This window comes from Labeo rohita, chromosome 5 (genome assembly GCF_022985175.1).
Source record: "Labeo rohita strain BAU-BD-2019 chromosome 5, IGBB_LRoh.1.0, whole genome shotgun sequence".
Taxonomy (NCBI): Eukaryota; Metazoa; Chordata; class Actinopteri; order Cypriniformes; family Cyprinidae; genus Labeo; species Labeo rohita.
Window position 1 is genome coordinate 4,711,610 of NC_066873.1, and position 22,605 is coordinate 4,734,214.

At 42.0% G+C, this 22,605-nt stretch overlaps 1 protein-coding gene across 1 annotated transcript in view; it reads right to left on the bottom strand.

Moving 5' to 3' along the window:
• LOC127165710 (astrotactin-2-like) overlaps positions 1–22,605 on the bottom strand; it is a 565,932-nt gene that overhangs the window by 408,242 nt on the left and 135,085 nt on the right. The window contains 1 exon segment of the mRNA XM_051110581.1: positions 1,748–2,147. Within this exon segment, the coding sequence (XP_050966538.1) occupies positions 1,748–2,147 (400 nt within the window).

Sequence of the window (22,605 nt, forward strand, 5' to 3'; positions counted from 1 at the left end):
GACATGACACTAAAACAATACAGTAAACATTAGCTAAACAACATCATTAAACAAATGAAAAGACAGCTACTGAAAGCAAGTATTAAGTCAGACACTGACTCTTGCAAATGCATTTTTGACACCAAATAATAGTAAGTAAATAAATAAATATATTAATATTGTGTTATAAGTGATACTTATATATAATACCTATTTTTGTTCATTCATTCATTTGTTCATTCCAAATGTTGTATTAACATGACTTCATTGAGACAGAAATGAAATAATTTAAGACACTCCTTAAATAACACATCATGCTTCTATATCTCTTCTGACTTGGGGTTGATTAATACAGCAGTCGCTGAGGTCACCCATTGATAAAATGAGAATATTTAACATTTAACTGTTAAAAATTTACAAGAAAATCTCATTTCATACTTAAATGAAACCAATGTAGAGTTGAAGGCATTGCCATTCATCATTGTGACCTTTCTACTATTTGTGATCTACTCAAGGCCAAATTAGATAATTCAAGCACCCTCATCAGCTTTAATCAGGCCTCAGTCCTTAGTTTACATATTCTTTTTTTTCCCCCAATGACTCTGAGGGCTCTATTATGAATTGCAGTGTATCAAGACAGTACTCACCACTAATTACTAGATTAAATGCAAAACATATTTAGTCTACTTTCTTAAACAACTCATATGTCTCTATTATTGCTAAATCAAGCTGGATACAATTCCTGGAAGCAGATAAATTTATAAACAAAGACAAATAATGGTTTGTTTTACTGTAATAAATTAATGCTTTGCATTACCATAAAAAATATATATATATATATATATATCACTACAGGATGACTATCAAACGTGGCATTCTATACTCACTGAACACAGATAATAGATGGATAGAACAATGTCCATCTATTCTCGAATCAATGAAATAAAGAATGAACAATAGATTTGGAAAGCACTATTCAAAACCAAAGACAGTGCTTGTTAGGTCTATATTGAATATACGTCTTGTAATCAGACACTTTGGCCTTGACTGTTCTCTCCTGGGACGGAGATCTAACCAACTCATCAACTAAGAGTCAATGGCTTTCTCTCTCTCTTGCCTGGTTCTCTCAGTCTATGTCTTACAATGAATTCAGGTCAATGCCTATAATTAGCCTGCGGTTGGCAGGTGACTTCACATCAAACCCCCAGATATGCTCAAATGTGTCACATCAGTGTCACTTGAAAGAGATGATAGGGGAAAAAAAATCCTATCACAGCTATCATTAGCATGCTGTAACAATAGAGGAAGCCTTTACCAGCACTCTGAAGATAATATGAACCTTGATTTAACGTACACCAGACTGTTTTGAGACAGGGACTGCTCACGGTTATTGGTTAACCCCCAGTTTCTGGTGTCTGCGTGTGGCTTCAAGGATTAAAAGCAAACTTAAGCTGTGATGATGAAGAAGGGATGGAACAATTCACAACATAACCAGGAGTGTTATACTTTGTCCAGGAACACAATCGTAGCTTTAAAACCAAGAAATTTGACTCAGCTACTCCTAACCCCAATTCCCAAACGTAACCCTAAAATCTGACTGTCATTCCAGAAACACCAACTTGGCAGATCATGTTAAATAATAACGTAATGGAAGATAAAACATGACGCTTCTTCTGCTCAAACTCAGGGACAGGGACAAATGTCTTAAAATATATCTGTTGGACACAACAGAAAACAGACAATGCCACAGTAACGCTGAAGCTCTCACCTCTGTTATCCAGACTGTGTTTATGGTTGGCCTCTCCCATCCCTTTCCCAAGACTGTCCACACTGTGGGTGCCCTGGCTGCACAAGTCATCTTCTAGATGCACTTTCCCATCTAGCAGATGTCCAGGATGCTCGTCCTCTTCGCAGTCGCAGTCGTCGAGGATGGGTGTCTCGCGGATGGGCATACCTATGACAGAGCTATGCTGGAGGGGTCTGGGCCCACGGAAGCTGTCCCTGCTCTGTGGAGGGCCTAAAAGAACGGAGGGGATGTAGTGAATCTCATGCGTGGCCTCGGTGCTGGCACTCTTCTGAGGGGCACGGCGACGCCTGCACCAGCGCTGACGGGTGTAGAGTACCAGCGTGAAGAGTAGGATAAGTAACAGAAGAGCAATCAGACCACCCTGGAAGAGAAAGGATAAGAGAAAAATGTCAGAGCCAACCCTAAAACAAGGACCGGGGTAAACAAGCCTTGGTGAGTGCTGGAATTCTCTAAACAGGTGTGCTGATGCAGGTTGGATCTTAACTCGACAGGATGTTGGTGCTCCTGGAGCAGGACTGGACACCCATGTACTAGGACCAACAAGTAAAGAGCTCTCCATGCCTTCTTCTGGAGGGCCAGTGTACTGCAGAGTTTAGCTCCAAGCTGTCCAAACACACCTGTCTGTAAATTTTGAAAAAAGATTGGCTGGTTTAGGTGTATTTTGGATAAGAATTAATGATGATAGTGACCCTCTAGGACAGGGGTTCTCAACTCTGGCTTGCAAGATCTATTTTCCTGCACTGTTTAGCTCCAACCTTGATCAAACTCACCTGCCTGTAACTTTCTAGTGATCATAAAGACCTTGATTAACTTGTTTACTGAACTCTGCAGGAAAATGGATCTTGCGTGCCAGAGTTGAGAACCCCTGCTTTAGGACGTGGGTCTCCAAAGGTTTTGGCTCCAACTTGCCTCATCATACCTGCCTGGAAGTTCCTAGCATGCCTAGTAAGACCTTGACTAGCTGGGTTAGATGTTTAATTTAGGTTTGGAGCTAAACTCTGCAGGACACAAGCTCTCCAGGACCGAGTGTGAAGACCCCTGCTCTAGAAGCAGGATTGGACACCCCAAACAAGGATGTTGATCTGTGACAGTGTCCTAGTTGGTGCATTCATGGCCAAAACAACTTGGCCAATCTCTAGAATGCACGTTGGCATTAGCTGGACCAACTTGGTATTATGAACTAATTTTGTCACATTTTATGATTTGATGTGAAGTATAGTATAGTATACTACAGTATAGTGGTTTGAGCGAAAGCTTAGCAAACAAATTTGGGGATTTTGGTATTTCCCCATATGGGGAAATTGAAGCTACACTTGGATGATTAGAAAATATTTGCTAAATGACCTTACCGTTGGCCATCGAATTGAACTAGCATGCTGCCTTGACAGGTAAGCAAGAAGCACAGAATTAAGCATGTATTTGGGTAAGCTACAGTAATACATGATGCATGGCCACAGACTTCAAACACTGCTCTTGTTTCACTGTCTTGTAAGGAGCCACTGAGCTTTGCTTGTTACTTCTCCAGCTCAAGTGTCTGGCCTAAAGGTGCAATGCACATAAAACAGCTGAACAGCTTCATTGCTGCATGGTTTGTCTCATTTCATGGCGTGTCAGGAACATCAAAGATTTCTTCTCTCTTGAGCTGTTTGTGTGTAATATTCTTAAATCTGCAGTTGTTTTAAAGAGAGCGGCTCTGAGCTGACAGATAAAGCATGCAGCATGGTATTTTTAATTAACCTAAACATGAAACATTATTTAAAACAATGAATGAATACGAAGTGATACCGCATTCTGCTCTGTGTCATGTATTTTCATGAGAGTTCCTCTTAAAACCAGTGTGACATGGCAATGCATACGAAATATCATTGCTCAGAGGATGGTGTGTTTTTTTTTAAACATACGGGTATCTAGGGCTGGGCGACATGGGCAAAAAATTATCACGATAATTTTTTTCATATCAGTCGATATCGATAATTATCACAGTAAATGTCAAATCTTTATTTCTTTCAAGTTTAAAGTCAGATTTTTGGTCCAAAGTGAAAGTTGTAGAAACCAGTCCATTAATTTTCCTTAACAAAATAAATACATAAATAGAAAAATTAATTTCTGCATGTTCTAATGAGTTATATTGTTTCAAATCAAGAAACAGGTTTGGGTTGTCTGACAATAATAATAATAGTAATAATAATAATAATATCACTTTTTTGTCTCTTAGAAATGCACATTTGATAGTAGCTTGAGGATGCAGACGTAAATTTTTGTTCATTATCAATCAGTAACATCTGTAAAAATTGTAGCAACCTTAGTTTTATATGGTTACATTTATTCTGACGCAGTTTTTTGTTTTTTTTTTTTTTTTTTTTTAAGCATTGGCCTCCCATAGTAGCAAGCATATGTTTTAAATCATGATAAACAGTTAAAACGTATAATGGTACCTCAATACCATGGTAAAAATATAACTACATGGTTTTATAGGTAGCCTATTTATGAAAAACGTCAGTCTAAAAACTCAGTATAAATGCACACATGCTATAGCTTAATCACAAATACATACATACTATAATTATATACCATTACTCCTGTAATAAAATTCAATGTGAATAGCCCACATTGCTACCACAATACCATGGTGCAGTGAGTGTTACTAAAGTAAATCCATGGTAAATAATGGCGACGTGTAGATTGAAAAGCCTTCTGACTGCCTCGTTGCACACAGCTTTAAACTAGTTTGAATCACAGAGTCATTTGTTTCACACTGGATCTGACAGCGCTGTTTAGTGCTCGTGTGAAGGAGCCGTTCGGCGGGGTCGCGACGCGCTTGGTTTTTCCTGGAGTGTTCGCGCCGCATCGAAATAGTAAATGCAGTTTGAACTTTTGTCCAAACGGAAAACCGGTCCGTGTGGTGTGATTCAAATGAGTCGTGCTGTCTCATTCCGCTTTTGGCACATAAAAAATTATTATCTTTATTAAATCTTCATATCGTTTTATCAAGGGAAATTATATCATGCTAATTATCGTTATTGAATTATCGCCCAGCCCTACATCTATCATACATTACAAACCAGACCCATGACTCTACAAACACCCCCAGGTATCAGGGCCGTGACCCCAGGGGCCCAAAATTGGCTTCTGAGGTTGCCGTTTGAGAGAAAAACCCTCTGAGCTCATTTTGGGGCACTGAGATCTTCTGAAACTTTAAAGGGAACACATCTAAGGCCTCTTCCCCCATCCCCAATGCCCCCCCCCCCCCCCCCCCCATCCCCGCCCACCCTCACAAGAAACATCTAAAAAGCCAGAGCCTTCAGTAAAAGTCTCCATTTGCTCTCCATTATTCTCATTAAAGAAAAAAAGTAAAAAATCAAGATATCATAGAGATCTCATTTGAGATTTTTCTTTCCCATGAGAATGTGCACTGCATTAATTCAACTATATGAGCAACACAGTACATCAAAGCAGAGGAAGCAAATGAGGATCAGAAGCTGACCTACTCAAGACAAATATTTAGCAACTGCTTATCAAATATTTTGATATAATACATGCCTGCATACTCCATACTCACATACTCAATATACTCACAGTTTTATTAAACTCTCACAGTTAGTGCAGGAATTGACATTGATGACTAAAAACACACTATCGCAGATGGCATCCAGAGGCTAAAATTTGTGCTCTGTACCTTCAACTCCTAGTACCATCTCTATTTTTCCCTGCAGTACTATATAAACTGACTAGAGTGGTGTTATTAATCTAGGAATTTTAAAATTCCATCTTCATGAGGAAAAACAAACCCCTCTCAAATTACAGCTCATGCACTGCCGGCTGTCCATAAATCATGGCGCTGTAGATGGGCATTTTCGATGGGAACAATGCAGCCCCGACCAAATGTGTTCATTAATCTCCAGCAGGAGCTCAGCCACTGAAAGTAAACTTCCTTCAAAGTTAAACGCAGAAAAATGAGAAAGGCTAAGCCATTCTTTAAACTTTTAAACACTCCTGGGAGTCTCTGTGCACACTGTCTGTTGTCTTACGCTTGAAAACAATGGGGCTGGTTGGCAAATGTTATGAATGGAAATGGAAACGCTACACCAGATAAAAGAGTCAAGCTGCGCAGGAAAAATGGTTTCTACTTTTACTTATTTATTTATTTTTTTTATGGACAAAGGCAGAATATTACAAAATGGGTAACTGTACTGCATAATATCGCAGATCACAATCAAGAGGGATGTTTTTTATTTATTTTATTTTATTATTATTATTTATTTATTTTTTTATAATTTGTCAGTATATACTTTGAAAAACCATGACATATGATAATCATTAAGAACCATGGTATTACCATAACTGCACCATGCTACTACCACCACAGTACTTTTTTTCAAGGGAGATAATTCAAGGGGTCAGTACACAACAATTTTTTTTCACGCGCCAAATATGCCATCACCCAAGCAAACATCTGGCCAGGCAACAAGAGGTCTCCAGACATCCAGTAATATTCTGATTAAAAGATAATGAAGAAGAAACAAAACCATAATGCATGACAGATTTCAGAGACCATCTGGTATATTAGTAATAGCTTTTGAAGGCGTTCCATTACAGAGATACCCAACACACAACCTGCAGTTCAGACAATCAAAGCACAGTCTTAGGACGACTCTGATGAAAATACTCAAAAAAACAACAGAATATGAAGAGAATGTAGGCATTTTATTATAACATGAACCATTTGTGAGGTTCAAATGCACTATATCTTCCAAAACCTAGCCCCAAGTCAGGTGTAGAAAACGATTTCCGCCTGGTGAATAATGAAGATGAAATCTTGCTCAAAACACTCTAGCAACCACCCAGAGGAGCAACAAAATAATAATTCAAAACAAATTAGCAAACATCTATTGGCATGCTAAAAAACATTTAGATACATTAGCCTCATGGCAGCAGCGAGCAACACTCGCTAAATCTAGTTCTCATTACATTCTAATGATGAGACATTTACCAGAGTAAATTGCCTCACAGTAGGGCAGATAAAGTATATCACACCTCCAGCAACATGGGCGGCCAGTGAAAATCATCCCCGTCGTCTGTTCACCAGGTGATCACAGCAGAGGAAGCCATGCCTTTAGGACAAACTCTGGGATAAAAAAAACAACACAAAACAGACGAACCTCACCCAGCACCTGCTTCACTCTGTTCCTACCATCTGCGCCCAGGAAAACAACTCCCAGAGCTGGCAAAGTCGACGTCAACATCAGAGGCACACACTACATTTATCTCTCTGGCAAAAATCACATGGAATGTACACAGACACAGGCATACAAAACACATGCCACATAAGCAAAAGGACATCTTGTAAGCTTAAAAGTAAAGTTCAAATCGAGATTTTTTTTTTCTTTCCCCCCACACAGCGTGCACCATTCTTTTGACCAAATTCAAAGGTAGCATTGCTTACTTTGAGCTGAGAGCAATGCCAGAATGCACTGTGACAAACCTCTAATAAAAAAAAAAGACTCATTAAACCTAAATTGTTATGCTTCTTAAAATATTGCAGAGTCAGTTTATTCAACATGCTAATGCTAAACTCTGTTAAAATCAATTGTGAGTTGAGTCAAAGACTGCAAAATACCCAAAAAAGTTGTTTTGCACTTGTTTTGCTCTGAATGGTACAAACTGCAACGGGTCTAGTAATGCATATCTCGTGTTCTAAATAAAACAGACAATTGGTAAAGTCATTGCATCACTGCAGCTGCTTTTAGGTGCTCTAGATTCCTTAGAAACTTGAGACTCGTGCAACAGCACATCCACATTGGCAGGAAAAAGCTTAAAATTGATACTATTTCATCGTAAGGAACAACAAGGATTAGTTCACTTCCAGAATAATAATAAAAAAAAACAAACAGATAATTTCCTCACCCCCATGCCATCCCCATGCTATGTCTTTCTTTCTTCAGTTTCTCCAACTTCAAACTGCATGCTTCCAATTCAACCCAGTGGGTCTCACTGAAGTCCCCTATATGGAGAAAAATCCTGAAATGTTTTCCTCACCCTAATTTCTTTTTGACTAAATAAAGAAAGACATGAACATCTTTGGATGACATGGGGGTGAGTAAAAAATCAGAACATTTTTATTCTCGAAATGAACTAATCCTTTAATCAACAGTTCACGTCTGATTTTATTGCTAATTTGAAATATGTTATTTCAGGAGTTTGTCTTGCATGCCCAAAATAGATGCCCAGAGGCGTTGCAAATATTGAGCATTTTTTTCAACAGACTATGGTTGAGTCTCATGTGCGCATCGCGTAAAGAGTGCAGTGCAGGGATTTACTGTCTATTTAAAGCATTTCAAAAAACAACTTTTCTCTCTGTAAAAACCAAGCCAAAGCCAATCTGTTGTTTTTGGATAGTTGTGAGCTGATCAGGCAGGGAGGCAAGCTATAACTAGATAAGACAAGCAAACCAACTAAGACCAGCATATATTTGAGGGATGAGGTTCCATTTTGATTAGGTTACTGCGACAGAAAGCAGCTGCCTATGTAGGCAGCTGCCTAAGTTTTGGAACAGAGCTAAGGACAGAAAGATACATGCAGACGCTCCAGCATCTGTTTAGTCTGGGACTCCTGGGGTGTTGGGATGTGGGTAGATGGGAAGCTCTGTTACCCACAGGGATCTCTGGGCGGCTCTGACATGCGAGCGGGCTTATTAGAGTCGGAGTGGACGCCTGCGCCGAGAGCTGCGTGCTGCCGTCTCTTCGCACAGTATGATGTTTAAGTGCCATGTGTTGTGCCAGCTGCCTCCTCCCACTTTAGTCCTAGTGCGGATCAGAGAGTCGGATACCCCGCCTGCCATCCTTATTTGTCTCTGTTTCCTCTCTTTTTCATTTTCTCTCAGGAGAGACTTTTATTTGACCATAGAGGCTGTTTTTCCTTGGGTTTTGAAAAAGACATCAGCTTTTAGACTGACAGATCTGAAGGGAGAGAGTGAGGAGAGAACCCCAGTGATACACACACTACGTATTGTCCAATTATGGCCTTCAAAAACCGGAAGAAAAACAGCTCTGTACCAAAACCTAAAACGCTGACATGGTAGGGTGCTCACATGGTCTTTGTTTAAACTGTTTGAGGGGTCCCTATTTGATGCAGCATCATGGTTCATAAACCCGATATCAATTACAATCCCCCTTATCTGTCTTGATGTGAAATTCAAATAAAATGTTAAATTAAACTTGAGCTCATTTGAATAAGTCCGCTTAAATCGAAAGAAGATTCTGCATTCCAGTTCATTCCTCTGACCTGATTACATTTAGCCTGAGAAAATTGAGTAAGAATCTTCCACGCGGGTGTCACCGTGGCCTTTAATACTGACTCAAGCTGTGCGTCCACCCCCTCCCAACACACACAGAGCACAATATGTCCAGTCGATCTGTCCACCCTCCCCTCCACCCCTCGTTCTCTCTATCTGTCTGTCCGTTCCTCTTGGCTCTGATGTTGCACAAAGGGCAGATTTGTCCAGCAATTTGGCTGTCCCCTAGACTTACGGCCGGGTATTAGTGTAGAGTTAGCGAGAGTCGTCCGGAACGCACAACACCCCAGAGACACGGACATCAGTCCAACAGACGTGACCTCATTACACACATCGGACAATAGGGAGGGAAAAACTAAGTGAGCGTTAAAGACCCAAGTCCACTACTTGCAGAATCAAGTTCATAGTTAATGAAGTGATTTAATTCCCTTAGCCTTAATGCAGGCGAGTTTACGGTAACAACACATTTGAAAAAAAAAAAAAAAAAAAAAAAAAAAAAAAAAGGGAACCATCACTATTGAGATATATGGAGATGCTCTGCAGTAATTTAAGATCATAAGTCACATGCAGCATGCAGAGGTTTCCGGGTATAGGATATTCCAGATGACAAATAGTCAAAGGGTCCTGGATTCCTGGATGTACCACAATGACGTCACATTTTTGTTGATCTCTTAATGGACAAAGAGTAGCTTGTTATCTCAACAATATAAATATTCAACTTGCTAGACAAAACAGGTGTGAAGGCTGAATTCTGGCATGAGAGTGCATAAACATTAAACAGGCTCTCCACTGAATTCTGGTGGGAATGTTGCTGATCATTGGTCATCGATCATTTGTCTCTCCAATCATAGAGATGCCCAATCTAACCCGCCCTCTCAGTTCGTTAAGGGAGCTCGGATAAATCTGAACAATTAAATCAATTCTTATTCACACTCCAAGAAGTTCATCTGATGGTAATCATCATTTATTTTTGACTGGAAATGCAACTGAATCTCAATTTGTCATGCCAGATGACACTCCAGGCATAAGAACAGAGAGCCTTTTAATATTCATGGAAATCGGAAACAAACGGGCCGGTGTTACGGTAATGGCTGCCATTTGGAAAACAGAGCTCTCTTTCTGTGATGCTGTTTTTCTCTGTCTTTAACGATGTCCCATGATGCACCCTGTTTGCATGGTAACCAAATATAATTGCCTGATAATCATGCATCACTGCATGCTCATTACAGTGGTAAATTAGCACTGGTGGGTGAAGTCGCAATCCGCTCATTCACACCTTGTAGCACATTTCTTTAAATAAGCGCTTGTAAGAGAGAGGAATAGTTAACAGTTGCGGGAGTAAAGTCTTGCTGAGCTCTGCCCTTCTCACTGACATTTCGAGATGGACTGTAATTACTACGCCGGGGCCGTTATGAGTGGCAATAACGCAAGAGGTCAATCCGGCACCCAATTGTTTAGTCAGGTGGCCCATGGCAAAAAGCAGCTAATGTTGGGTTCAGCATGATGAAATATGACCTAAAAGAGTCTTAATTTTAACCTTCATCTGGTCAATCGCAGGCCACGACTGACATAGCAATCTTCTGACATCCTGACAGATCTAACTGCATTTCAACAGCATATTTTTTCTCCTAGTAACAATATCAGTCCAAATGGCTGAGGGAAAATGCTTCCTTCTTGACTCTAAATGTCTGCCAATGCTTCTGGCTAAACATTCACTGTCAAGAAACATGGCACCCTAGGAGAAAATTCTCTCAGCATTTCCCGAGAAGTCAGTGTGTTGGGCTCTCGTCTGAAGGCTACAACCATCGCCAAAGTCCTCATCTCACAGAACTCTGCCAGGCTCAGGCATCTACAACAGTTGTTGGACATCCCATGGAAAAAAAATGTTCTGTCACAAATGCTTAGTCAGTCTTAGTCAGGAGTTCAAGACACACAGAGGAAAGTGTAAAAATAGATTAGCACTAAACCAAAGCTCACGTTTGCAGTTCATTTTACAGTGAGAATTTGTAAGTATACCCTTGTGAGGTTTCAGCAAGGACTTAGAGAATATCAAGCCAGATCTCAAAAAATAGACCTGAATTCTTATAGGAATGTACAGCCTATTTCACATCTTGACAGGAACTTTTCTCCGTTTCACCTTACATCAGTGTTCCTTCTAATCCAAGTTACAGTTCAACAACAATAGACAAGGGCAAATGTCTCAAGTCAAGCATCTGTGGGCTCACAGACAGCATAGGCTTATTGGAAAATCTTGCAAATCTCCAAAACATAAAAATCACAGCAGTTTTCAGCTGAAATGAACACTAGTGGCATTACAACACCAACACTTTTTTGTTCATTTTCACACAAACTATGATTACAGGAGCAGATTATTGATGTAACCCTTGTGCGACCTTATGGACATTTTTGTCTTTTTCAATTTAGTTTTTTTTTGTTTGTTTGTTTGTTTTTGTTTTTTTGTTTGTTTGTTTTTTGCCTGTGTTAATGCCAACGGCATACATTTTGGCACAGGTGTGTATTTTTATTGGAATTTTAATATTCCACCCTCATTTCCATTAATAAATCTATTTTACACCAGGTACAAAAAAATAGTTCCTCTCAGGACCTTAAGGACAAAAATATCCTCATTAAAACCCATTAAAGCTGCAATTTTTAATCCCAGGGTCATTTATCTATAACATAATGCAGTCTTTGTTAATAGGCTTTCATTCTGTTGGTAAGTCTTTAAAAAAAATCACCAGATTTTTTTTTTTGCCATTTTCTCAGGTTTGGCCTATAAAGCAAATGCTCAAAATTTTCCTGATTTCTGCTTTTGCTGTTTTGTAGAGCTAGTTGAATAAATTATGCAGCTATATTTGTGTGGGTGTGTTGATATGGATGTCAGAATGTGGTTTGTATGTGTGTCCTAAAAACAAAATGTGTGTGTTTGTGTGTGTGTGCACCTGTAATGTCTGAGAGAGAGAAATTATACTGTACTGCAAATCACAAATTCCACCACTGTGTATGCCAGCAGGGCTTTGCTGGAATCTAATGGGAAAAGTTTGGTACTGCACCCAAACAAAATCTTACTAAAATCTTACTTTCTCATTTTTTGAGATATTTGGAAACACTACATATTTAGATTTATGTCTTTGTAAATTTTGTGTTCAACATGTTTTACATATTATATATATATATATATATATATATATATATATATATATATATATATATATATATATAATGTTTCACAGAATGCTGTGAAACATTAATCAAAACAAAACTGTTTAAAGACTTGAAGGAGCAAGCTAAAATGGCTTGGCTGTTTCAGCAAATGTGGTTATCTCATTTTTATTTTTGCTAACATTATCGGTAAGGTTTAGCGAAGATGGTATGTTATTTTCAAACACAACATTCACCAGACATTTCGCTTCCAAACTGCCATGATATGTACAAAAACCAAAGTAATATAACATTGCTACATTCCCATTCATCTGTTTCAAAATGTGCAACATAATATCATTTTGCAGAAATGACGAATGAGCTTGGGTTGCTCACAGAGTGTCAGGTCTGTATATTTGTTGCTGGTCAATTTTAAGAATAGCACTCACTAGGAGGTGGAAAAGTCACTAGATCTGTGGCCACTGTTTTCAGTGACATTAGCAATCACACTTTCTTCCCATAGTAGCTCAGAATAATGGGCCGCACTTGCGTCATAGCTCTCAGTTAGTCATTATTCTATTCGATTTACATTTCTGACCTTGAGAGCAAAAATTCCCTTTTCTATTTAACATCACCCCTTCATCCAATCCTACAGTGAACATTATGGAGGCCTGGAAAACCCACCCACTCCGGTCGAGAGACGCTCTGATAAAGCAAGGCTAATGGCTCTGAATTGGCTCTGGTGTCTAGAGATTCCCGGCAGCTAAGAGCTCTAAGAGTGCACAGATGTTGTCAGTTGACACCATAGTCATTAATGCACATCGGTCCTCGCGTCTGCCGTCATTAGAGTTTTAGGGGGTAACAAGTGTCTCCCGCAAAATCTGCACAGCATCTCCAGCCATTTAAGTAGCCCAGTTTGAATGAATCAATATGGCAACAGGAAACAATTTGGAAGGGGCTTTATAGGGTCTTGGATGCAAAGCAAGAATGGGAGTTGAAAACCACTGAGGGGAGCATTAGGGTTAATTAGATATGGAACTTATTTTGGCTAATCTTCTGGAGTCAGAGTTATGTAAAGGGGATTAAGGGAGAGAACTTGTCTAGCAGGTAAAGCAAAGTAATTAAGACGTGAGACAATCTCCAGAAAAGTCATTAGCAGGATGCTATGAATATCTGCAGAGCTCGTCAGAACCCTCGGAGAGCGAGGAGGTGCTACTATGTTAATGAGCACATCTAATGCTGAATTTCTTTAACAAGATGGAAGGCTAGAAACACTGCTCTAAAAATATTTACTTGGCATATGTCGATTATGTGCGAGGCAACTGTTACTTTTTACTTTGTTCTTTGGAAAATGCCACAAAGCCAGGCGTTTGACTCGTGGCATAAAGTCTGGCCCACATTTATACCTTTTTCTAGCCAAGAACTGTGGAATGAACGTCTAGTTTACTTGCTATTTAATGTCTCAACACAAAACTCTGAAGCCGCAAACCTGCCATACTTGGGCAAATCCATTGTGAAGCTCTTTCTTTTAAGAGCTTTTAAATGCGTTTCCTAAGCAGACTGATTAAAAATACATAAATAAAAAATTCAGCGCACCCGATTCCCAGAAATTGCATCGCAGTCTGGCAATCTGACTGGATCTTGTTATTTTATCAAGTCATTAGCGGTTTTGTGTGCAATATGCATCAGACAGTGAGCAGACTGTGGTGGGTTCGACTCAAAACAGCGGTGCTTTCGACCCAGGTTCTCCTGAATATGTGGGTTCTCTTCGGGAGTACCAGTCAAGAGGGTCTGACCAATTCAGATGCATTCGCTTTCCTTTTGGGGTGAATAAAGCCTATTTTCATGTCAGTGCCCTGCAAACGTGGTGCATATCATATCTGAGACTGCAATGAGTCCAAATGAGTCATGTCTGGTTGAGTGCTACTGTTATGATCTGGTCGGTGAGCTGCGGACTGCTCACCACCAGACGTCGCTCTCGCCTTTTTGTCACGCACGGACTGTCACACTACACCCCGGACTACACTCCCCATCAGCCATTGCACTTCACCCCCGTCCAATCAGAGACAGTATAAATACCCCGGTCTTCCTGTCACTCCTCGCCGAGTATTGAATTGTTACTATCGTTCATACAAAGCGTTTCCCCTTGCCATTCTGTGTTTTGTTTTCTTGTTGTTTAAACTCTCGCCTGTCTTCACGGATTACTCTCTGCCTAGCCCTTCTCTGATTTCGTTCGCCGCTGTATTGACCCTTGCCTGGATTTAGGATTACTCTTGTCTCGTCGTCCATACACCTGCCTGCCGTTGTCTGACCCTGCCTGCCTGACCATGTCTATGTCCAATCCCGTTAATAAAAGTATGCAAATGGATCCGCTCGTCTCTCGTCTCCCTCTCCACGTTACAGAATACTCGGCCACAAAAGGATCCAGCAACTTTTCATCCGGACATTCATCAGGTATGGACTTAGATAGCATCCTCTTCAGAATCAGACAAGGACCACAGACACTTGAACAATACATATGTGAATTTCTGGCTGTATCAAATCACTCCTCCCTCCCGGACTGTGTCTTATGTGAGATCTTTTGTGATGGCGTAAATGAGCCTTTAAAGGCTAGGCTGAGACGCAAGGGACCGCGCTCATCTCTAGCTGCATTTATGGACTTTGCATTGTTGTGTGTGGGCTCGTCGTTTACTGTGGGGGTCGCGGAGGAGGAACACGACAACACGGTAACGGCGGCCGCTCACCCCGCTCACAGAATGGCGGCCGCGCCGAAGCGCGACGCCACAGACACACTGGCCGCCTGGCTCGTTCGTGAAATGGCGGCCACACTAGAGCACGCTCGTGCTATGACGGCGACTACGGATAGCGCTCCGGAGCGCGTCTATGCTATGACGCCGACAGCAGAACCCGTGCGCAAGATGGCGGCCGCGCCGGTGCGCGCTCACAAAATGGCGGCGAAAACAGAGCTTCGTCACATCACAGCTGCCGTACCAGAGCAATATGAGGTTACAGCTGCATTTCCTGCGTCAAGTCAAGTCAGAGCTGCTCTTCCTAAGGCAAGTCAAGTTAAAACGGTGTTTTCTGTGTCAAGTCAAGTCAGAACTGTGGTTCCTGTGTTAGATCAAATTACATCTGTCGCTTCTGTCTCAAGTCAAGGTACAGACATCACTCCTGAGCCAAGCACTGTCAAAATGGCTGCCGCGCCAGAGCCAGCACTGCACAAGATGGCTGCCACGCCAGAGCCAGCACTGCACAAGATGGCTGCCACGCCAGAGCCAGCACTGCACAAGATGGCTGCCACACCAGAGCCACTGCACAAGATGGCTGCCACGTCAGAGCCACAGCACAAGATGGCTGCCACGTCAGAGCCTGCTAACGCATCGCCAGCCAAGCCAGTGCCAGCTAACGCCACGTCAGCCAAGCCACAGCCTGCTCAGGCCATCTCAGTCAAGCCACAGCCTCTTCACGTCGTGTTTCCTGCCCCGGAGTCTGCACCTATCATGGCCGCCCTTCCTGAAGTGGTTCCTGAGTTAAGCAAGGTCACAGCCGTGGTTCTTGAGTCAAGTCACGTCCCGCCTGACATCCCAAGATCACTGCCTATCATGATGGCCCACGTGCTGGACTCACCCCTAATGGCTGTATGGGCAGCAAAAGTGGCAGCTACTCCTGATTCCAGTCAAGTCGCAGCTGCGTTTCCTAAGTCAAGTAAAGTCACAGCTGCCACCCCGAGCCAAGCAAGACTACAGCTACTTTTCCTGTGTCAAGTCAGGCTGCAGAACCTAGTCAAGCTGCTGAACCAAGTCGAGCTGCATCTGCAGCTTCGGAGTCCGGCCAAGCTTCAGAGTCCGGCCAAGCATCAGAATCCGGTCAAGCTTCAGAGTCAAGCCAAGTCACAGCTGTGTTCCACGCGCCAAGCCAAGATACAGCTGTTGTTCTTCATGAGTCAAACAAGGACACAGCTGTTCCCCACGAGTCAAGCCAAGACACAGATGTTGTTCCCGAATCAAGCCAAGCTACAGCAGACCTTCATGAGCCAGGTCAAGTTGCTACAGTTATTCCCAAGCCAAGTCAATCCTTAGCTGACCTCCATAAGCCAAGTCGAGTCACAGTCGCTCCTTCAGGTCCAAGTCACGTCTGGCCAGAGCCTCCTCACGTCTCCTCTGAACTCCCAGAGCTCACGCTCCCAAGTCACAAGTCCAGTAATGTCACAGCCGTCGTCCCTGCGCCTAGCAAGGTCACAGGTGGTCTCCAAAAGTCCAGCCAAATCACAGTTGGTCACCACCAACCAAGTCAACCCACTACTGAACTTCACGAGCCCAGTCACGACTCGTCTGTCCATCCAGGACCAAGTCACGTCTCGTCTGACCACCCAGAGTCCCGCCATGCATCACCTGACGGTCCAGAGCTAAGTCACGCCCCGTTCGACATCCCTGGGTCGCGGCCTTTCATGATGGCCAGCGTACTGGGTCCACCCCCAGTGCTAGTAAGGGCAGCTAACATCTCGGCGGCTTCAGCGTCTCCTAGACCAACTGTTAGTGAGGTTCTGCCCCCAGCTGCTGCTCTTCCTGTCATGGCGGTCGCCATTTGGTGTGTGTGGGCTGCACACTGCGCTCCTGAGGTCACGCCTGTTCCCAAGCCTGCGCCAGAGCTCCCTTCTGATCACAAGCCTGCGCCAGAGCTCCCGTCTGATCACAAGCCTGCGCCAGACCACAAGCCTGCTCCAGAGGTCCCGTCTAGTTTCAAGTCTGTTCCCGATGCCTCGTCTGACCACGAGACCGACCCAGAGGCCTCACCAGTTGGAGAAGCCGCGCCAATGCCTCCTGAGGTGTCAGCTTCGGCTGTAGGTCCTCCTAGGGAGGCGGCGTTCTGCCTCAAACTCTCTGCTTCTCCTCTCATTCTGTCTGCCTCCTCTGTCACTGTTCTCCCCAGGTCCCAGTCCATGACGCAGCCTCCTGCTCCGCCCGGAGGACTGCGGTGCCTCCTGCTCCGCCCTGGAGGGCGCTGGCGCCGCCTGCTCTGCCTTCGGCTCCGCCCTGGAGGGGTCTAGCGCCGCCTGCTCTGCCTCCGGCTCCGCCCTGGAGGGCTCTAGCCCCGCCTGCTCAGCCTCCGGCTCCGCCCTGGAGGGCTCCACCGGCTCTGTCCTGGAGGGCTCTTGCATTGCCTGCTCTGCCTCCGGCTCCGCCCTGGAGGGCTCCACCGGCTCTGTCCTGGAGGGCTCTTGCATTGCCTGCTCTGCCTCCGGCTCCGCCCTGGAGGGCTCTAGCGTCGCCTGCTCTGCCTCCGGCTCCGCCCTGGAGGGCTCTAGCGTCGCCTGCTCTGCCTCCGGCTCCGCCCTGGAGGGCTCTAGCGTCGCCTGCTCCGCCTCCGGCTCTGTCCTGGAGGGCTCTTGCATTGCCTGCTCCGCCTCCGGCTCCGCCCTGGAGGGCTCCTGCCCTGCCGGTCCTGCCTCAATCACCGGGTCCCCCGCAGGGACCTGGCCTTCCGGCCCTTGCTCTGTCTAACCCCTGCCCCACCGCTCCCCTGGACTATGGTTTGTTTGGAGCGTCTGGAAGCCGCTCTTTGGGGGGCTATGTTATGATCTGGTCGGTGAGCTGCGGACTGCTCACCACCAGACGTCGCTCTCGCCTTTTTGTCACGCACGGACTGTCACACTACACCCCGGACTACACTCCCCATCAGCCATTGCACTTCACCCCCGTCCAATCAGAGACAGTATAAATACCCCGGTCTTCCTGTCACTCCTCGCCGAGTATTGAATTGTTACTATCGTTCATACAAAGCGTTTCCCCTTGCCATTCTGTGTTTTGTTTTCTTGTTGTTTAAACTCTCGCCTGTCTTCACGGATTACTCTCTGCCTAGCCCTTCTCTGATTTCGTTCGCCGCTGTATTGACCCTTGCCTGGATTTAGGATTACTCTTGTCTCGTCGTCCATACACCTGCCTGCCGTTGTCTGACCCTGCCTGCCTGACCATGTCTATGTCCAATCCCGTTAATAAAAGTATGCAAATGGATCCGCTCGTCTCTCGTCTCCCTCTCCACGTTACAGCTACAACACTGCAAACCACTGACAATGAAAACTCTTATGAACAGGGAAAAACATTTCATAAATACTGCGTAAGCCACAACACCTGTTCCTCCTGAGGTGAATATTTCAGAATCAACGCGCTTCATTCTTTTGTTCAGAGCGACAGCTGCCCTCTTGACATTCTCTTCTGAGTCTTAAACAGAGCAAAACACAAACGCTTTGCCAGCAAGGAACATCTGGGGAAAAAAACACAAAACCAAAGCAGACGAGTGTATTCTTCAGAGTGACACACAATGGCCTTGTGCATCAATCTCCCGCTGGGACACCGGATTGTGTGTCCGACTCCCCCAGCCGACAATCCTGTCCGCATGATCAATGTGGCTGCCGTTCATTTTTGTCACATTTTAATCTGTAGTGGAGCGCTGGGGCAGGATTGCCTGTGTGCTGCCCATGAAAATAAATTACAGAAGCCAGACAACAAGAGGAGGGGCGATTGATGCTTTACTGCAGCCTCAAATATGGCTGAGCAAAACTTAATATCATTAACGTGGTAACGAACCTATACTCTATCCTTTCCAACCTATTTTTAATGTAAGAGCAGTGAGGTCCAGATGTAAACACCTCCCTTGAGGACGTCTTCAAATAATAAAATGATTAAAATATAAAGTACATAGGAAGCACACATAGCAAATACTGTTATTGTACCACACCAGTCTCAAGTAGTATAGCATTTTAATATTTATTGTTGTATTATTTCCAAAATGAGGCTTTATGTTATTTATGCAAATTACAAAATGCATTGTACTTGCACTTGCACTTGAACTTGCAGTACAAAAGTTGATATTTAAAGAAATGTTCATCTTCAGCTTTTTACATACAACAACAGTCCACCAGAGCTTTTAAGCTCTAAAATGTGCAAAACATCATATTAATTCATTCATTCTGATGTTGGTGTGAAATAAGATTGATCCAGAGCCGGTCATGTTGCATATTTAATTTTTGATGGGAATGAAAATGAGATTGTGAGTATAGGTGATCAATGGATTGTACTGTTGTTTAACAACATACTGATTGTTCAGCTGAAGAAACAACACTAGTAATAAGTGCTTAGCTTAATCTGTTTAACCAAGTCTTTAACCTTTATTAATGATGAATGAAATGAACATTAGCTTCAAGAGCTGTTCATTCGGTTGCTTTTGGGCCTTTAGAACAGCCTTTAAAGTAAAAAGTGCGGCAATATTCCTAACTAACCTTCCATCATCCAGTAATCTTGCTTTCCCTGCAGCCGCGCTCTTGAGCTCCCTGAACTCCTGGTCTCCATCGGTAACCATTGCCATGGTAACCATGCAGACGGTGGAAAGGTAAGTGGAGAAGTCGAGCCGGAGGCTTTGGCAATCGTAAATACACAAGACTCGGCCAAGAAAAAATATGACTGCAGTGTCGCCAATGTATGACAAGTAAAAACACGGATCTTTGTTTCTTTTAAATCACTGTCAAATGCATTTAAAAGCCAGGGAGTTTAATTTAAAAGAAAGCGAATTGCACAGACTGTGTTGGATTCTGGAGCCTTAGTCTGCTTTTGACAAGAAAAATACACCTATTCAATTTGCTCATGAATCATCCATGAAGTGTCACACAATCAAAAAAGGAAAGAAAAAAATCTGTGATTGGCATTCAGAAAAGAGCCATTTATCGTGCGCCAGTCAGACGATCGTAGATTGTGAAATAATGAGACAGTAGGCCTGCTTTATGGCAAAGCAAACTAAACTAAACTAAACATATAAAATAAAATAAAATAAAATAAAATAAAATAATTGATTGATGTTATTTACACAAATTGCAAAATGTATTATTATTTTTTATTTATTTAATTATTTTTTTTTTTTTTTTGCAACTTTTCATCTCACAGTTCTGACTTTATTTCTGAGAACTGCAAGTTAATATCAAGCTATTCTGACAGACAAGTCAGACTTGCATAAGAGGAAAAAAAATCATAATGATACAAAGTCATAATTACCTTATTAGCATTTAGTATTTATTTATTTATTTATTTTATTCAGTGCTGAAACAGCTTCCATAGTGATTGCAGTGATTATTATTGCTCTGTCATGAAACAAAATGAACAACAACAAAACAATTAAAATGAAACACTAGCACACGAAAAGCAAAAAGTCTTTCATCACTTACTCACCCTCATATACAAGGGGACATTCAAAGAAATGTCCAGGCAGCTTTTCCATACAATTACAGTCCATAGTCATTACAATTTCATGAATTGCAAGTCCACAGCTAATGCTACTTAGTCAGAAATAAATAAATAAATAAGTAAATGAATAAATAAATAAATGCATACATATAAACAAACAATTGGTCTGTGGAAGAAACTGAACATTATTTACAACATTATTACCTGTAATCCAGAGCCTGAACCACGTAAAACAGTTTGCGACTCAAAATCTACAAGTTACTCAATCAAACCCCACTTCTGATGCCTGAAAGTTACTCAGACCTGAAATGAGCCGAAATAGTGGCATATCTGATTAGGGCTGAAATGATTCCTCGAGTTACTCAAAAAAACATTGAGGCAAATTTTTATTTTTATTTTATTTTTATTTTTTTTGCCATTTATGTTAATTGTCTCATTCTCTCTCTGTGACACAGAAAGTTAGAAAGTTAGCGAATATCAAACGAAGAGTGCCTCAGCATGATTACAAATGTGATACTGATTTTATGCAACAGTTCATCGGTAAACAAGAAGCTAATATTGAGACTTACGTTTTAGACAGCATATTGCCTTTTTTGCTCTATTTCGCCAACAAATAACCATTCCAAACACAGCCACAGCACTGTTTTGCGTCTTTGAGCAACATGACGGTGTTTTGTTCTTGAATGAATCACCCGTTAAATGATTCAGTTCAATTGCAATGACTCACTTACTTAACAGTGACTTACTGCCACCTACTGGCGGTTTTGATTTCACATTTAAAGTATCTTCATTTTAAAAATACATGTAAATATCAGTATTTAATGTTTGTTTAAAATAACAAAATATTATTTATGCATTTGTAACTGCAAGTTAAATGCATTCATGTCTCTCTGAGCTGAATTAAACATCTAAATGCCTCAAATTCTTGACTTATGCCGTTGTTTTAGGTTGTAGCGTGTACCATTTTCTAAAGCAATGTGAAATTGATTTTTGTATTTTTATTTTTATTAGTATTATTATATAAAATTTGCATTTTAAATTGCAATTAAGTTTAGTTTTTAGTTTAATATATGCAATTTCAGCAATAAAAGTGTTGATTTTTCTAAAAAGGAAACAAATTAGTTGTTTATTTTAAGACACCCATCTTATTTTCTCTTGTATATTTAGTATTGCTCTTTAATAAAGACAATGACTTCTTATCCGATTACTCGATTAATCAATGTAATAACTGGTAGAATACTCGATTACTAAAATAACTGATAGCTACAGCCTTATATCTGATCCTATGTTGTATGAACTTATTCAGTTCACTGAAACAAACTGTCCAAAAGAACCAGACTTCAAATCAGTCTTCCTCTTTGCCTGAGGCCGGAGAGTTTGTCTGAGGCTCTGGATTACAAGTAATAATGTTGTAAATAATGTTCAGCTTCTTGCACAGTAGGCTTGTTGCAAAAGTCGGCGTTACCGGTTTTAACCGGTGTTAAGCCACAACACCAGGTTCGTCACTTGCCCACTGCCGCACCACCCCCACCGCCGTTTAGATGTTTATATTCTAAATAATAATCAGTTAGTTCAGTTTGAGAACAGACAATTAAAAACTGCATCCGCGGCAGGAGTCAGATTTCACTTGTCATATGAGGAGAGTGAGTTGAGCTGACGAGTGAGGTGAGAAAGGCAAGACGTTTCGAAATTAAATACTTAAGCGCCTGTTTTAAAAATATTATGGATTTTTAAAGAACTGTTGGCTGTTGTCATTTATCTAATAGGTGATTTTGGAAGCTCATTGGAAGAACATTTGTTGCTTATTCATTTGGTTCCACGGTGTTTCTTGATTTTCAGCATTTTTATCAACATTGTTTAACTGGTGGGAAAACTTCCTCACCATCACAGCCCTATTGCACAGACTGATCATAATATATTGTCAGGAGCCATGGGCATTCCTTTTGTGTTGCCTGATATGCTTTTTGACTCTCCACGGTGCAGGACAAATTACCAAGGGCCACAATTTCAGCTAAAAACTTCTTTACTGTTTTACTCGAGAGCAAAAGTCATCTACACTTGGACACCGTGTGAGTAAATTAACAGCAAATTTCCATTTTGTGGTGAACAATCTCTTTAAGCTCCAAAATGTGCAAACATATTATAAATTGCACTTT